Source organism: Alligator mississippiensis, chromosome 5 (assembly GCF_030867095.1).
Source record: "Alligator mississippiensis isolate rAllMis1 chromosome 5, rAllMis1, whole genome shotgun sequence".
NCBI lineage: Eukaryota > Metazoa > Chordata > Crocodylia > Alligatoridae > Alligator > Alligator mississippiensis.
In genome coordinates, this window is record NC_081828.1 from 28,094,783 (window position 1) to 28,112,840 (window position 18,058).

The 18,058-nt window shown below is 42.9% G+C and overlaps 2 protein-coding genes across 2 annotated transcripts in view; one reads left to right on the top strand and one right to left on the bottom strand.

Annotated features, from left to right (window-relative positions):
- Positions 1-2,813, top strand: part of SPATA1 (spermatogenesis associated 1) — a 26,997-nt gene extending 24,184 nt beyond the window's left edge. Inside the window, exons 12-13 of the mRNA XM_019489036.2 lie at positions 176-274; positions 1,241-2,813. Coding sequence (XP_019344581.1) covers positions 176-274; positions 1,241-1,345 — 204 coding nt within the window. The 3' untranslated portion in view covers positions 1,346-2,813. The remainder of the gene's footprint in view (positions 1-175; positions 275-1,240) is intronic.
- LOC106738478 (di-N-acetylchitobiase-like) lies at positions 2,800-16,613 on the bottom strand. The gene is given in 8 exon segments (XM_059728001.1): positions 2,800-8,914; positions 9,987-10,136; positions 10,138-10,149; positions 11,926-12,023; positions 13,793-13,964; positions 15,180-15,388; positions 15,648-15,786; positions 15,929-16,613. Coding segments are annotated over 8 exon segments (1,182 nt in total). The 5' UTR covers positions 16,145-16,613; the 3' UTR covers positions 2,800-8,728.
- Positions 16,614-18,058: the final 1,445 nt, after the last annotated feature.

The window sequence follows — 18,058 nt, forward strand, 5'->3', positions numbered from 1 at the left end:
TACCTGCGTGGCACCCCAGAAGATACATACCTAATGCTGTCCTTTGTTGGCTCCCTAGAAGGTATATGCCAATCACTGTCCTTCACCAATTTATTCAGGTACTTAATCCTGTAGACCACAGAGAACAAACCTCCTAGTACTGCAGGTATAAACACACTTTGTTTGTTTCACGCAGAACGCCACCATCATCCAGATCACCACAGAGCAACACGCAATCGATCACCTAAAGAGAAAGCTCGATAATATCAAAATGAAACTTATCATAGAAATTAAGGTAATTCGCATGTGTCCTAACAAACCTGGAAATCAGAATTATATAGATTTCCTTCCCTGTAAACATCAAGTCATAACATGTATTTGAAACTTTGAAAAATTATTTGAAAAATTAGTCAATAGTTGAGATAATTAAATCTCCTCAAATTAAACTTTTCTGTGAGCGTGATGGTATTTGTTGCTTTCTCACTTGAGTTAATGACAAAACTGAACTATTAAGTATCACCTCTCCAACTCCCCTTCCCTCCAGGCAGCTTAAAAACTGTAGCTTCTCTCAGCTCCAGCCAACCTCCTTAGCACAGCAGTTATTGAGTCAAAATCCCTCTCCACTGTCATTTAGGCAGATGTGTGCTAGAGGTTTTGTCATCAAAAGGCTAATGCATGAGTCAATACTGAATTTTTCATAGTAACAGCTTTATAACACCAACAAATTCCTAAGCTGTAGACAGACCAAGTCCTCAAATCATCCCCTTGCCTAAAAATCTGGAGTCATTTTTATTTTAGTTACACTGGGGAAGATACAGATCATTACAATGAGAAAATGTTGAATACAATATAAAGCAAATTAGAATGTGACCCCATGTCTTATCTCCAATATGGAAGCCAATTCTGTCATTGCTAGTAAAAATCACAGGCATGGAAAATATTCTACGAATCAAATGCTTAAATCCTGAGATTTTCAATCTTTTTTTCATTATTCTTTACTCAAGCTATCTACCACTGACATCAGCGGAAGTTTACTTGAATAAGGACTTCAGGTTTTGATTCTTAAAAATAGGAGACTAAAGTAATAAAAACCCAAACAAACCCCAGAAACATAAAACAAAAAACAAAACCACCCCCCACCCCCACTGAAAACCAGAGCTTGAACTAGAATATTGTGTCTGTGTGTTACTATTTATCTATACAAAACAGTATGGGCTTCAACTCCAGAGTCTTCCTTAAATAATCTCTGCTTCCTCGGTAGATGAGAAAACAAGCAGCTTCTGATTTACGAGTACTGAGAGCAGAGCTAGCACAGAAGAAGATTCAGTCATCTTTAATGCTCCAAACTGGAAAACTAGTAATTTAGAAGATCACGCACCGGATTGTCTAGTGCAGGAGTTCTCAACCTTGTTAGAGTCAAGGCATCCCTTGGAAAATGACAGCTCTTAGTTTTCACTTGTTTTTGACTACAAAAAATAATAGAGCAATTCTTATGTTGCAAAGAAGTCAGAAAGAATTTGTGTCAAAATGTTTTTGACACTATGGATTCCTATTGGAAATCGCTGTGTTCCGATTGTGAACCGTGTTGGCATACCTAAGTGCTAACATTGTGTGACACCCAATACCCTTGAAAAGATCTCATGGCACCCTAGTTGACAATCACTGCTCTAGTGTATATTTACACAGAAAAAAAGCACTGTCAACTTTTTGGGTTATGTTCTTAATATTTTTTATTGTAAAGACATTTATCAAATGTGTAAATATAGCAACATTTGTCAATAAGACACTGAGGCAGAATACATTATTTGTCTTTTACATAATTGACTGCCGTTAAGATTTTAAACAAAAATATGCAGTTAAACCTGAATTTTTGGCTATAACGAAAATTAAAGAAAAATCGTAATTTAATTTTTTCTAACGTATCTGATCTGTATAATAAATGATATGCTTGTTTAACAAAAACTTTGTTCAAATTTACAAGTATACTCATAAATCCCAAACTCCTGCATCATTTATTTTGAGGTACAATTTAACTTACACATAAAATAACTGTTTACTTGAGTAGGGAAGCAGAGATCTATTATTAGATTTTTAGAATTTACTTTTTCACTATATTGTGGAATCAAAGCATCAAAAACACAATCTCTGTATTTATGTAAAATTGAACTAAAGCACATAAAATATCTATTGACTTTCTACCTAGTAGTTTCTGTTCCTTAATTGTAGTTTCATTAACAATCAAGCGTTCTGTAAGCTATTGAAAATTGCAAGCTTTGTCCCACCTAGATTACAAATATGATCATGAACATGATATGGTATATTTGAAAAAAAGTGCTGTGCATACATTTATTAACTAAATTCAGATCTCCACATTGTGGAGGTAATACATTTCTGAAAGGAATAGCTACCTTCATGTTTTATTTTTTAAATTATTTTCTGCCTGGTCCTATAGTTTAAAAAATTATTACATCATAAAACATAACAGTTGACAAGAATGTACTGACTGCTGGCAACAATAAGTGCACAGGAAATCAGAAATAGGATGTGAAAATTTTGCAACATTTTTAAAAGGAGGAACTCTTAAATCTTACGATCCAAACAACCTCTTTTGTCTCTGATCTAACCTGGTATTAAAGCTTTGTAATAAAGAAACAAAAACAATCAACTGTTGCTCCACTTCAAGAAAAAAATCCTAAAATTCTAAATATCTGAATTGTATTGTCAGTGTTGGAGTTGTATAAGCGGAGTGTAAAGTCTATTGCAACAAAATAACAGTATCTAAAAATAAACAGCATTGTCTCTATTCTCGGAAGCAGGTGCAACAAATTGGTATGATTAATTACAGTTCAACTAAAGCACCAGTCAATGAATCTTTGTATTAAACAGAATTAACAAACAGACTTGAAAGCTCTACTCAGTGAATGAAAATTACAGAGTAACTGACAGTGTTATATGCTACAGAAATACCAAAAGCTTTATGAATTAATGGGTGTGTCTACATGTTGCCCTATGGCGACATAGTGACATGCTGTGCTAATGTGACAGTGATAATGTGATGGCCAGATACATTACTGTAGCAGCACGCTTCCTGGGTATAGCACACCACTACGGCAACATAGTGGCGAAATTTACCCATGCACCAAGCACATAGCATAGTAGCCACCCATCCTAAAAGTACTAAAGCACAGCACAATAGGAAGTACTAAAGCACGGTGCCGTAGCAACGTCACCATACGGCAACATGTAGATGCACCCTACAAGGAACTCAGATTCAACACAGGACTCTAAGGCATGGAGGATGAGCATGATGGCTTTTCAGTATCATTCTCTTACCCCATAGTCACTCCATGGGAATCTGGCTTCAGTACAGCAGCAGCCTGAGATGATTGCTGTCCTACATTGTACCCTCTCTCAAACCCACAGAGATGCTCCATCCTGACACTGCTGAAGTCTCCCATAGGATTTACATTTCAGAGGATTCTGAAGAAAAGGAAGTGAGCACATTTTGTGATCTTCTCCATTTCACAGGAGAAATTTAATCAAACAAACAATCATGGCTAAATGAAAGAATTAACTCAGGCCCCTTGCCTGAATCACCATCAGGAAAAGAGCTTTGCACGTGTGCATGGTATCTCTGCACTGAGAGTACAACGTGAGGAAAAGCAGCTTATCTGCACCCAGACTGTTCTAACCCTGTAACCCACTCCACAGTGAGTGCAGCTACACATGCAATTAACCCAATGCATTAAACTTTGGAGCTGTTTTAACTAGAGTACCCTGCTCCCAGGCACAGCATCTACAAGCATGACTGGGACAGCAGCAATTTAAGCTCAGGCAGAACAACCCAGGGCTGGCATGGTGGCAGCAGAGGATGGTGGAGAGGCTGTCCATCAATTGACTTCTGAAAACAGGTGCATAGACATTCATGCAGATTTATCTCTTAGTTTCCAAGAGACACCACCAACACTTTGTTGATGACGTGCTGTGCATTGAATACATTTTTCCTGCAAGCCCATTCAGCATAAACTGAGTTAGGTTAAATTGCATTCAACAACACTGTTATAGTTGTCATCAAGAAAGGTCCAGTTACACTTACTTAACTGCAAAAACAATTTGAGAAGTGTCATGGTTGACGTGTATGATGTTGGCCACTTTTCAGTTACCAGAGAAAGTAACATCAGTTTTAGCTGCAGTACAGACAGGGCCTGACTTGACAATAAACCAGAATCAAGGGAGAACTGTTCCACTTCTATCATTCAATTATTTCTGTGTGTCTACAACTCATTGGAATGGCATCAATATTTAAAAAGCATCCCCAGTACCACAATCACGCATGCAAATACTCTTATGTTACAGCCAAAATACTAGCAGCGTGTAATGGGATGCTACTCAAAACGCGTGTAAATGCTTGCAGGGTGAAGTCCTGCTTATCTACGTGACTGATAGAGAGTAGGACTCTTTTGAAAGACTAACGGCAGTCTAAGGAGATTGCATCACCACCTCATGAGCTAAAGGGAAAAAACACGAGCTGTTTAATCATATCTTTAGGAAGCAATCTATACCACCCACTCCCATTTACACCCTTTGAACTGGAACAGCAGTAGGGAGGTCCCTTTAAGGCATCCATCTGTAGCCACTGGTAGAACCTCCCTGGTGCTCTTCTGGATTTGCAATGTCAGGGGGCAAGGGGTGAGCTCAGGGGCATTCATGCTGGGACACAGGGCCAAATGTGGTGTAGATGCACCACGAGTTTCACTGCTTGTTCGTTTTGTTTAGTCCTGCTGAGAACAACATTTCCTTAACATTTTTGGGTGGGGGGGAGTGGTGGTGGGAGAGACTCTCACACAGCAAAATCAATCTGCAAATAGTTTAATATGTCATACAACATTTCCAACTGTTAATTCTTTTGTGAAAATATGAAGACTAACCTGAGATGATTTTGAAATCATTCTGAAAATGTATCTTATAAGCAGCATTAGTTAGAAAGTAAAGGGTGTTTTAAGGGTTTGGGTTGTAGCCGTGTTGGTCTAAGGACATAGGCAGACAAGGTGCCTTGGGTGAATTTGATATCTTTTATTAGACCAACGCAAATGGTTGGAGAATAGTTAGGGTGTTTTAATGCATTCTGAGCTTTGTGTAAAAATATATGGATTCAGGACACTAAAAACGTCTTTAATCTTGGTTTTCAGCAATGACAGAAATCAGAGGGGAAAAAAATTATTGTATACATTTGCATTGACCTCGCATCTCACATTGCCATGCTGTGGCATGACTCTACAGCACAGCAGAACTGCCTCACATTAAAAGTTGATCAAGTAAAAAAATAAAATTGACAAGTAGAGGATTAAAACAATGAGGATACATATCCTTCAGTAATCAACTTTATTTTTTATCACTGCTGCCTCCTGCAGAACATGCATTGTTGTCCCCCACAGCACAGACCTTACTACCATCCAGCTCATTAAAAACACAGCACTTCTAAAAACTTTTTAACAACGAGGTCAATGGGAATGAGATTCCACGTAACCTTGATCCACTCACAAAGCTTGCCCTATTTCTAGTCACTTAGACCTTCTCAGTTGTGGTCAAACTGTGGTTATCACTTGCTCTTCATTCTGCATATAGATGTTTCATGTTTGCTTTGAAATAATTATTTCCTGATATCTAACAGCTGAAGCATGTATGTTGTGCTTCCCAGTATTGGTCTATGTTTCTATCTTTTGGCTGTTTTTTCATTCCCTCTGCATCAAACCTATCCAATATGAGCCTGTTTCTTAAATGTAAAACAGCACCAGGTCGGTATTCCCATACACACTTAACCCAGACCATCACTAATGTGTTGCCTATCTATCCTTTTCCATGTGCCCTCACAATTCTCCCTTGTGACAACTTCTCTTTAGAGAAGGTTTTCCTTTAAAAAAAAAAAAAAAAAAAAAAAATCACACAAGCTGGCAACTTCACTCCATCACCAACCACAATGTGATGCTGCTTTCTGTACCTGCCCAGTCTTCCATGGCCTTTGCTCCACTCTCTTTTCCTTTGGTGTCTGATCCTCATATCCAAACTGCCATCTCTCCCACACACATGCCAAAGTTATTCTTCAAGTTCTGGGTATTGTGCTTCTGCGCAATAAAATGCTCATCTAGCACCACTGTTCAAAAGCAGTTTCTCCTTTGCCTTCCCCCATGCTTTGTTGCTGCTGTACCTCCTTCCAATTTCTTCTGCTTCTCTTGGTACTTTACATTTTTCACTGACACTGACAGAACATAACTACTGTGTCCCACTCTTATTTGCATATGCGCACAGGTTTCACAGCCCAGGCACTCTCATGAGCCCCTACTGTAATCAAGTGAACCACAAGGAACTGCAAGGGGATCAGGAAGTAACAGTCTGTTGCTGCTCCTTAACTGCTGCTACTCACTCAGCAGGAATCTCTGTCCAACAGCAGCTGGAGTATTTAAGTGAAATGGGGGGGGGGAAGGAAGAGGGGAATAAGAGGTGAAGCAAGCTTCTCCAGTGCCCTGGGCAGAGGAAGGGAGAATATTGTGACAGCGGAGTGGGGCCAGAGTCTTGCCTGCCCCAGCCAGGGCTCTGCCCTCAATGCAGACTGCTGCAAGTAGGCTGCTGCTCCACTAGGACACAGGCTACCCACATGCCAGTCACATCAAAAGTTCCCTGAGGGATGCCAGCCTGGCACCTCCCTAACTCAGTGCTCAAGGCTAGTGCCCTACTTACCACCCTCTGCTATAGCTATCAGCTAAACACCATTATTGTATTTCCTTAAGATGCACTCTCCGATTTTCAGCAGCTAAATACTGGAAAAAGGTGTGTGATGTATACAAAAAATACAGTGCTAGGAAATGCAATGTATATTTCCTGCTGTTACCAGTGCAATTTACAGACAACTAGGAGTAGAAACCTCTAAAACAAGGGTAGGCAAAATACAACCTGCAGGCTGGATTCAGGCTGTACAGGGGCTTTGTGCAGCCCGTGGTGGGTCCCTCACTCCTGCCTGGCCCAGGCAGCATCCCATGGTGGCATGCCCAGCTGCCCACTGGGCACACAGCAAGGCTGGGGCAGCTCTGCACTGGACTGCCTTTCTAGGCAGCCCAGGTGACAGCAGCTGCTGGCTGTAGCCCATGGTACTGGTGGGGACCCGCATGCAGCCCCTCCCCCTCAGTGCTACCCAGCACTTCCTGCAGCAACCGTGTGGAGCTCTCTGGGGAGCTCGGAGATGGTGGTGACAGCACAGAGCAGCCCAGCATGGGCACCACATGGCTCCTGCAGGAAACACTGGCCCTGAATGAATGGGGATGAATGAGGGTGCTTGAGAGACAATGCCAGCATGTCAAAAAATAGCTCCCTCTGAATGACTGAACCATCAACTTGATGACCCAACCATCACCCTGCATTGACCCTCCCTGGCTCAAGATTTGGAAGACAAAGACTGCTGCAGAAATCAGTCAACCCACCATTACAGACACCTGAAACTGCAAGTCCTTACCTAGGAGTGCATATGCTCAGTACACCAGGGGCTGACTCTTGCCTGGGCATGCCCCTGCCACTAGGGTCATAGGAGGTCTGCCCCTATAAAAGAGGGCAGTGAAGACAGATGCAGTGGGACACCCTCTCCATCTGGACCAGCACCACACCACACTACCTATCCACCCAGAGGCCCTGCCGGCAACCCCACTCTGGACAACACCTTGCTGGAGAAGACGGACTGGCCATCGAGGATCAACTTGCAGCCCAGGATAGGTAGCTATCACCCACTTCCTTCCCCAAGCAAAGGACTTGGACTGTTTCTCTTCCCTACCAGGACTCCAGCCCTTCCACTGAGTCTCTTTCTCCTGCTACCATTGAGTGCCTGTGAGTGTGTGAGAACATGCATGTATCTAATTGATTTTTGAGTGCATGCATGTGCAATTGTGTCTCACCCTCCCATCTAACAGTGCAATTTTGAGATCCTGAGACTTGGCCTGACCCCACAGGACAACAGGAGTACTTCTGCAGCAAGGGCAGGGACTTCACACCCCCTAAACCCTGACTTTTTGGTCATCGGATGTCTGGGACCAAGATGGCAACTAGAGGATGGGGCACTTGTTAAGGGGAGGGACCAGCCTTGCAGCCCTCAACAGCACACCAAAAAACATGTGAAGTGGCCTATCACCTGAAAAAAAAATGGCCTGCCCCTGCTCTAAAAGTTTAAAAAATAACAACCTTTTCCTCTGTTATTTAAAAGCAGCCTACAAACCTTACAGTAATACATCAAACAACAGCAGTACAGTGACCACAAGTAGGATGTTCAGAATAGCGGATATTTATTTTAAATGTTAATTATGAACAATGTAGTTTAAACTGGGTAAGAAATACTTTTCATAATACGAAACTTAAAATACTGGTCTTAAAAAATAAGAGAGAGAGTGAGTGAAGGTTTCTTTAAAAAGTTCATGATTTTCTAGCTTTTCAAGTTGTGAAAAGAACAGAGCATTATGTTTTTTCAGTCAAGCTGTTTACCTAATTGAAAATTGTAAAAATAAAAAAATCTAAACAGAATCTCTTAAAGTATTTAACATTGCATTAATTCATTTTAAGTACTGAATAAAATTAAGTTGTGACTGTTTCAGAAGTTTTGCTCATAACCAGAAGATACTTGTAAGACAACATATACATTACTCTTTAGAATTAATATCCCATTAAAATGATCATTCTAAACCAAGCAGTAAATGCTGATCATCTCATGCAGTTGCTATGGTATCAAGGCTTGCCACATTGCTTCAGTTTGCTGTTCTGCTACAGGAGTTCTAGAGTAGTCAAGACAATTTGCATTCCACATGCCAATGCCTCTTAAACCACGTTTCTGCACATATGCTGCTTTCAGGGAAATGCTCTGGGGGTCATCATACCATACTTGGTGAAAATGACCAAGAGCATCCTATAAAAATGTCCAGAATGTGTGTGTTAGTATAAATAAAAACTACATTAACAGGACTATATTAATGAATACAAAATGCCTAAAAAGTTAGGCATAACTCACGATATGCAAATGTGAATATATGCAACAATGTTCTTCCAAATTTACTTTTAAAAAGTATTCATGTAAAATTTCTTCTCCAGTCTGCAATAAACATTTTGCAAGAAAGCCTTCCTATTTGCATTACTTTACAGTAACTACCCAGTCTTCTTTCTTCTATAAAACATAATCCAGTAAATAATCCTGCTTTCCTTCTATTCTTTTTCCCTGATCTCCCAGACAAAGCATTCATTTTGTGCAACTCTTTTATAAGAGAGATTTGTTTCATAAAAAGACTAAATTTTAATGTACAAACCTTAAATTGATTTAAAGAGTAATAAGATTCCAAGTATACCAGCACATGAAACTTGTCATAGATTTGTTTTTTTTCTAGCACAAAATGCAGGTTTAGAGAAGATTATGAAGCTCTCCTAAATAAGGTTATATTACTTTGGGCCAGTGATCACTTTTAAGATCGTATTAGTTATTAACAGATGAAGGTTATATAGAAAATAGAAGAAAGAGTGTGTCACTAACTGAATAGGAAGTTACAGTGAGTGCAAGTAGAAGACTCCAGGGGTTCCAACAACTACTGCTTCCAAGTTAATTCTGGATGCAGTGGAGAAGAGAAAACAATGCTGGCTGCAACTCCTAATCAATGAATCAAAATCAGCACCAGCTGAAAGTTAAGAGCAGCTCCAACATAGGCACTGGCAGTTTGTTTTTTTTAATAGGACCTTGCAGTAGTGGAAGATAAGAATAGTGGACTTCTGTTCTATTAAATCTCTCCCCACGGCATGACAGACCATCTCACTCTCAAGGAGACAGCACACTGATATAGAAACCAGCTTCACCATGTCTGGCACCCTTTTGTCAAGGAAGGGTTTCCCTGCAGATACTAACCTGGAATCCATCCACTATTCACCGTGTGGGCAAAATGAATCGGACCATATTTGCCTAGAGTATATGAATGCTCGTCTGTAAAACAGCTTACCTTGTACTCATAATATGGAGCTTTCTGCTCCTTATCCCACAGCCTCCCAGAAATTGAACTATTCACTTGCTTCATCATCGCTTTATATGAGACCTGAAACCTTGCAGAATCACTGCATAGATCCCCATGGAAAGGAACTTTTGAAAAAAAAACAAATGTGATCCTGAAAAGAAAAAAGAGCTGTTTCATAGTACTCAACTTCATTTAACTCTGGAAGAAAATGAGAAAAAAAGGCACCTGTGAAAACCACCTGAAATACGTATTTGGATATGAATTAATACCTTTTGTTTCTTTCTTTTTTTTTTTTTTTTTTTTTTTTAAAGCTAGAGAAAGACATCCATATAATTATTATTTAGCTGGAATGAACAAGTTCCAGCTTCTCAGATTGGTTTAAGGTGGGAAGCAATATCATTGTTACTGACTTAATATGACAGGATTAATAAAAAAACTATTTTATCTGCAGCCCCACTGGTAATGCAGAGAAGCAAATCTCAGCAGGAGAGACCGGGACTGGAACTTGCCTCCCTCACCTGGCTTTCACATTCAAACCCACATGCATGGTACATGGAGGCTAGACCAGGTATTCAATTGGCACATCCAAATACTTAACCACCGGCTCCCAAAGCGCTTGCCCATTGCTCAGCCAGAGCTGAGCCTGACAAAGACCTCACACAGAGGGAGACAGGACCCCAAGGAGTCATGGGGCAGTGGGAGGTGCCAGGTAGGAGGAAGATGTTGCACTGGTTCTGAGGACTGATGGCCGGTTGAGCCAGACAGGCTTCCCCTGCAGTGGAAATAAAAGATTAAGGATGGAAACTTCCAGGGGACTCAGTTCAACTGAAAAAGAGAGCTGTTGAACTTCCTGCGATGAGTACCAGCCATTCATATTGAACTCTTGACCCAGTGCTACTAAGACGGTCAGGAAGTGCATGTGTATGTGGGGGGCTGGTGAGTGGAGAGGATATCCTAATTTCAGTCTATAGATTTCTAGTGTTTTCAAGATTGTTTGGGGTCATGTTTTTGAAAGCCGATTCCTTTGCCTGATAACTTCTGTTTTTATTTCTAAATGTTACATATATATTGGTGCACAATTTATTCTAAACTCTGAACTGCAATATCTACAGGTCAGGGTTAACGATTTATGTACCCAGCCTTTCAGTGGAAGTCCCAGGATCCCTGACGAAGAATGCAGGCCCAAATGCTTTTGCAGAATGCGGGCTGCCACAGATGACAGGCACCATCCCAACATATGGGTTCAGGGCCCAATCTGATGCAGGTGGGGCTGAAGAAGCAGATCTGATGTGGTGTGCTTGATCAGGCCCAGACCAATCCCACACACTGGATCTAGTACACATCATGCACAGAATCTACCTACCACCAAGCGCTGGGTGGAATCTACCTAGCACCAATCTACCTAGAACCCACAGCGCTGGGAAGGTTGGGCACCACTAATTTAAAGCATTTTACAGGTACTCCTCACTTAACGACCTACCTGTTTAACGACTGCGCTGACTTACGACCAGCTCTCCGAGCAGTCGGTATTGTATGAAACGTATTGTGGAAACGTCAGCGCGGTGTCTCAAGCCAAGGCACGCAGTATCAAGGGGCGGCTCCTCGCTTATCGACCAATTCGCTTAACGACCTAGTCACAGGAACGGAACTCGGTCTTAAGTGAGGAGTGCCTGTATAACAATGTCTAAATCCCATAATCTTAAATGTTAATATGTAGAAACATGAGGGACAGAAGTAAAAGATCTTCTCTAACATTACACTGTCAATCAGCTTTAGAAACAAGTCCAATATCCAAAATATAAGGGTTGTGCCTGTACCACCAGATGACACTGCTTTTGTCTTTCTTTACTGTAAAAATAACTGCCAAAAATTACGTAGTACAGGAGTAAAAATGATTTTAAAACGGTTAAAAATGCCTTTATCTTACCTTAGATAAATTCAGACAAGTATAGTCATAACCGTACCAGGGAACACCCATCACAAGCTTCTTAGGATCAATGCCCATATTAATGTAGTCTTCAAAGCCTAAATTAACAGAGAATATAAATGACATACCTGGCTTTCATGTTAACATATTGACAAGCTTTCAAGTTTGCCAACACTAACTTTTTCAACATTACTGAAGTACAATGATGATGAAAGATATTAAAAACAAAACAACACACACACACAATCTACACCTGTAATATTTGTATAGGACAGTTTCAATAGGGATGTTCCTGCCTCAGGCAGGAGCTTGGACTGGATAACCTGTGGAGGTCCCTTCCAGTCCTACTTCTCTATGATTCTTTTGCCGTTTAATATTCCATATGAATTCTTACTATAAGAAATAACTTAGAAGTACTACAATAGTAAACATCCAAAGTGAAGGTCTATGTTGGGTCGTCTTAAATTGAATATGTTAAGGAATGATTACAAAGTGACAGATCAAAAGTAAATCAATATATACAGCATTAAGACAAAAAATAAGTGAGAAATGCTAAAAAATAATAATGCTAACAAGAAGTAATGAACAAATATTCTGTATTACTACTTTTGAATATATCCTTTTCACTCAGACCTGGCCTGTCTAGCCCATAAAGAACTCAGTAATAAATACTCAGATGCTAGGCCATCAACTTCAGGAATCCAATACAGTCACCATCTCTTATCTGGTGCACCTCAAGAGTTCCTGGTCTCAGGATAATCCCCGATAGAGGCATGTCCATATTACAAAGTGCTATCACTGACTTTTGCTGACAGTCCAGCAAAACAAACAATAGCTGAATGCAACTCTCCCTATGCACCTCTACAGCCAATCACACCAGTTTGAGATTAAGGCATACTGGCTGAACAGCAGGTATGGAAGCCTGAACCTAAGTTATACTCTACCAATGCCAAATTCTGCCTTTTATACTACCATGCGTAGGGGGTGCATGTGCACACCCTACAAAAAGGCACTGCTGACACAGCCAGAGGCACGTGTTGCTCATGGGAAAGACCTGAATTAGAAGCATCCCAGTCACAGATCTCAAATAAATACAGCCTCCCCAGGGCTTCCCTTCCCACCTAAGGTGGGAACAAACTGTTATATTCCTTGGCTGGAAGCCAGCTGCTCCCCACTTCAGGCAGGGTATTAAGAAACAAAAAATTCCTAGCAGTTTCACTTGGTGACATTCAGTTCATTTGCAATGTGCTCTATTCCTCCCCTCTGACTCTTTTTCTGGGAGACCGGAAAGTGCTAGAGGAGGCAATAGTGACAGTATTCTCTCAAGCACTACTATGGCCTCTCAGTTATTACTATTCACTCCCAGCAAACTACATAGATCTTCAAAATATAAGCTTCCCTCTCCTTTCCTATTGTTTCCCCCCTCCCTCAGAAAACAATTCAGACATTTTGAACTGCCATCGCATAGCATCCATATCGCCACAGAGAGGTACTACACACCTTTCAGAGGTAAGTACTTAATGCTCTTTACAAAGAAAAGGATGACACCACTACTGCACCATGTTTTGCTTACATTCTGAAACTTTTCACCATAATAAAGACTAAAGGATTACATGTAGAAAAAATGTCTCACTATGCCATGCATACACTGTTTATCCACAGTGTCATAAAGCTCAAAGGAACCTATATGCTCAGGAGGTTTTACCAGTATCAGAGGCTTTGGGAAAAAAAAACAAAACAAAAAACCCCCACAACAATGCATTAAAAAAAAAAAAAAGTAGGGGTGGGGGTAAAGTGTCCCCATCGAATAAGCCATTCTATTTAAAAAACTATATGCTAGCTGCTGATATTTTTGATAGATCCTCACCAGTCAGGGTCTGATTATAGGGAGCATTGGCTCTTGCAGCACGGCATGGCCAGACTGGACTGTCTTCATCATACGACATCACAAACACGAAATCACAAGCATCTGTAATGCCGCTGTAGTTATAGCACCTCTGGTCAATGCATTCTGGAGACCAAGCCACATCAAATGTTACCTGAGGGAGAAGAGCAGAAGTTTATATTACCTATGGAATCGATGCACTCTATTGTTTTGATGCTTGTTTTCAGAACAAGTCTGCCTATAGAAGTATTCATTTAATATGCATAAAATAGAAGAATTAAACTTGCTCTCTCTTTTCACATTTACCTGTAAAGTTTTAGACAGGTATAGTTTAAAATCACTAAAGAGATCGAACATTACATCTCACGAACTATAACAGGGCTGTATCCAACCCACATATTCAGCCCATGGACTCCTGTCCCACCAACACTCTCCCATTGCTTTGCCTGTTCAGGTGCGTGGCGGCCAGGGTCCTTGGGGCAAAACAGTACAGGAGGCAGCCACATGGTGTGGGGGAAACTTATCTGTGCAACTGTAATGGTGGTGGTGGGGTGATCAACAGCACCGTGGCAGAGGTGGGCAACTGCACGTGGCAGGGGTCCCGAAGAACCCATGCGTCCCCTCAGGCATGCAGACCTTGCAGTGTGTGGCCCAGGGCCTGCAACCAATGTGGTGGATGGCCTCTGGCTGCTCTGAGATTAGATTATTATAGTTTAGGGCTGTCCATTTAAAGATATGAAAACTTTTGTGAATCTCTCCAACATTATACCACTAACTTCTAAAGATTTATATTTTTTTCTGATATCATATGTATACTGTTAAGAAGTTTCATTAATCCATATCACTACCCCATTATTATGGTGAATGGCAAGTGATTTATGAATGGCAGCCAACATACCAGAGTGTAGCCTCTGAGATTGGACAGCCCTAAACTATAATAATCTATTTAAAAAAGATACGAATCATTTTGTGAATATCTCCAAGATTACACTGCTAATTACTAAAGATATAGATCATATGATACCAGAATAAATGATATACCATGAAGTAGTTTCATTAATCCATACCAATACCACCAATAGGAAAGTGATTCATGAATGGCAGCCAACATACCATAAAGGGCTATAACATAAATATCGTAAAACTCAGCAAAAAAATGGTTCTGTTTTTATAACTTAAGTTTCATAGCAGGAGAAGTTCAGTGGTCCTTATGACCAAAATAGATGTAGTCAACTAGCAAAATGAACAAAGCACAAATGTGGAAAACTAGGACTATGACAGAGGTTTGCAGAAGACTTTAAATACGTAGTCTATAGTAAATGAGGATTTCACAACATTAAAACAAGTTTATACAGAACGCATCTTATACCTGTGATCCTGGAATTGCACTGTGAAAAGCTTCTGCAGTTTCTTTCATTAGAGCTGTTAACACATCATACTCGGGTGATGACTTATTAACCGCTTCCGCTATGTCCATATTAATTCCATCCATATACTGCTTTTTTGCCAGTTCCACCTGTTGAGTTATCCATAACCCCCTGGCAGCAGGCTCAAGCATGTCCTTCAGGGGTACAACTCCTAAACAGGACAACTTTGTAAGTTATCACTTTTTAAAATCATGGTGCCAGAAACAGGGTCTTTATCCTTAGTGTCTACTTTGAATCATAGAAAGTGAGGGTGGGAAGGGACACCAGGAGGTCGCATCTAGCCCAATCCCGGCTCAAAGCAGGACCGGCCCCAACTACATCCTCCCCAGCCCAGCCACGCCCAGCCGGGTTTTGACAGCCCCAAGGATGGCGCTTCCCCACCCGGCTTGGCTGCCCTCGTTGCGACCCACCTTTCAGCACTACCCTGGCCCCCTTGGCATGAGCGTAACACATGAGCTCGGGGTCGTAGTCTCCGAAAGTCGCCACCGTTGTGATGTGGGTCCAGTTGTAGAAGCGCCACGTCCCGCCGCCGACATCGAACACGAAGACCTGGGAGCGGGGCGGAACCGCACGAGGCGCCACGAGCGGCGCTCGCACGCAGCCGCGCGGCTCCTCCACGCCAGCGGCGCCAAGTCCGCGGGCCCCGCGCCGCCGCCCCCGCCCCGAGCCCCGGCCCCGGCGGCGCGCGCACCTCGAAGTCCCGGGCGCCCTGGATGGGGCGGCAGAGGTCGGGGTCGCTGCAGGGGCAGGCGGCGGCCGAAGGCAGGGCCACGAGGGGCAGCAGCAGCGCGAGTGCGTCGCAGCGCCAGGACCCCGCGGCCCGCAGCCGCTTCATGCCCCCGGGTGCGGGCTGCCCCGCCGGGCTCCTCGACACCTGAGGCCACGCATGCTGGCCGATCGCTGCCATTTATTGGGCCGCCAAAGCGAGGCCGGCCCCGGCGCGACGCGTGATTGGTGAGGCGGTTCCGCGTCGCTCCGGGGTCAGGTACGGGTCAGCCCCCAGCCGGCACGAGGTCGGGCCAGCTCGGGGCCGGGGCCCGGACGACAGCCGGGGCTGCTGGAGTCAGAAGCCGGGGAGGGGGAGGGACGGGAGCTCTTCTTGTGGTTCCGCGGCTGGTGCTGAAGACTGGGACGGAAATTGGAGCGCCCCCCCACCCCCCCTCCCTGTGACCGGACACAGAGCGGGAGCTTCCCAAACACAGGTTAAAGAAGATGCTACATTTTGAAACGTGCATCGGATATTTCATTCAATGAGGGATCAGATTTTTACCAGATCTGCTACTTCTTAAGCTTTAAACTGCTTTCTGGTGCCAGATCAGGCAAAAATTGTCACTTCTGTTTTTCAATGGGAGAAAACAGTGCATTTGTAGGTGCTGATGCACCTCACTCCAGCTTTCCCCTTTCTAGATGTGCCTGTGTCTCTTCCCTCCTCCCCCCTCTGGGCTGAAGGTTCTTGGCGAACTGTCTGCATCTGGAACAGCTGTGTGGCAGGAGGGGGCTGCTCTCCCTCCTACAGCTGCAGAGCTGGGGGGTGCTAACTCCTGGGAGTCTTAACAGTGCGATGTGGACATGCTGGCTGAGCAAACAGGCTGGAGTCTGCTGACCAGATATGGCTTGTGTAGACTTACCAGCTAGCGCACAATGGAAGCCAACAGAGATGGGAACGGTTTTGGTGGCTGAGCATCCTTTCACGCAGCGTAAAACGGGCTCGACCGAATGGCATTCTGAGATCTGTTTTTCAAAACCAACTGGCTTCTCAATTCTAACAGCCATGCGTTGCAGTTTACAGGCTACAAGACAATTGTTCTAAAGCCATTTTAGAAAGCATGCATGTTTCTCCTTAGGTCAACACAGCTACAACCAAGAACTACTTAGTTGGTCTAATAAAAGATATCACATCTACCCAAAGAACCTTCCCTGCCTATATCCCTAGACCAACATGGCTACGCCAACAACCTGTATGTTTCTCCAGCTGTCATTGATTATGCTGATTGATTCAGTGAAATCAAAGGTGACTGAGGCAAGTCAATGAAGGAGGATACATGAAGTCTGCTCCAACTGAAAGTTGCTACTGTGGCAGTGAAGAGCTCACTGGCCAAGTTCAAAGACAACACCAAGTTATGGGGGAGCATGATCACGCTTGAAGATAGACTGCAGATACAATCGGACCTGGACAGGGAGTTGGGTGGGTTGGAACCAGATGAAGTTCAACACTGAGAAGTATAAAGTGCTCCGTCTGGGGACAAAAAGTCCCCAACACACTTCCACTTTACTCGGCATTAGTGAGACCACAGCTGGAGTAGTGTCCAGTTCTGAGCACCGCAGTTCAACAAGGATATGGAAGAACTTGGGAGTCCAGAGAAGAGTCACCTGTATGATCAGAGACTTGCAAGGCAGGCCATATGAGGAAAGGCTGAGGGACTTGGGCCTCTTCAGCCTAAAGAGAGAGAAAGCTGAGAGGGGACTTGGTAGCTCTTTACCACTACATCGGGGTGAGTACATCAAGGGCTCAGTGACCAACTGTTCATGAGGGCACCCTTGGGGAAAACCAGAAGTAATGGCCACAAACTCCTGGAAGACCACTTCAGGCTCAACTCTAGGAAAAACTTCTTCACAGTTCGTGTCCAGACTGGAATGGTACCACTTCAGGGGGGAGTTTATCACCTACCCTGGAAATCTTCAAAAGGAGACTGGATGGTCACCTCACTGGGATCACCTGATCCCCAGTTGTCTTTCCTGCCAAGTGCAGGGGGGCTGGACTTGATGATCTTGTGAGGTCCCTTCTAGCCCTTTATACTCTATGAACCCAGGGGCAGGCACT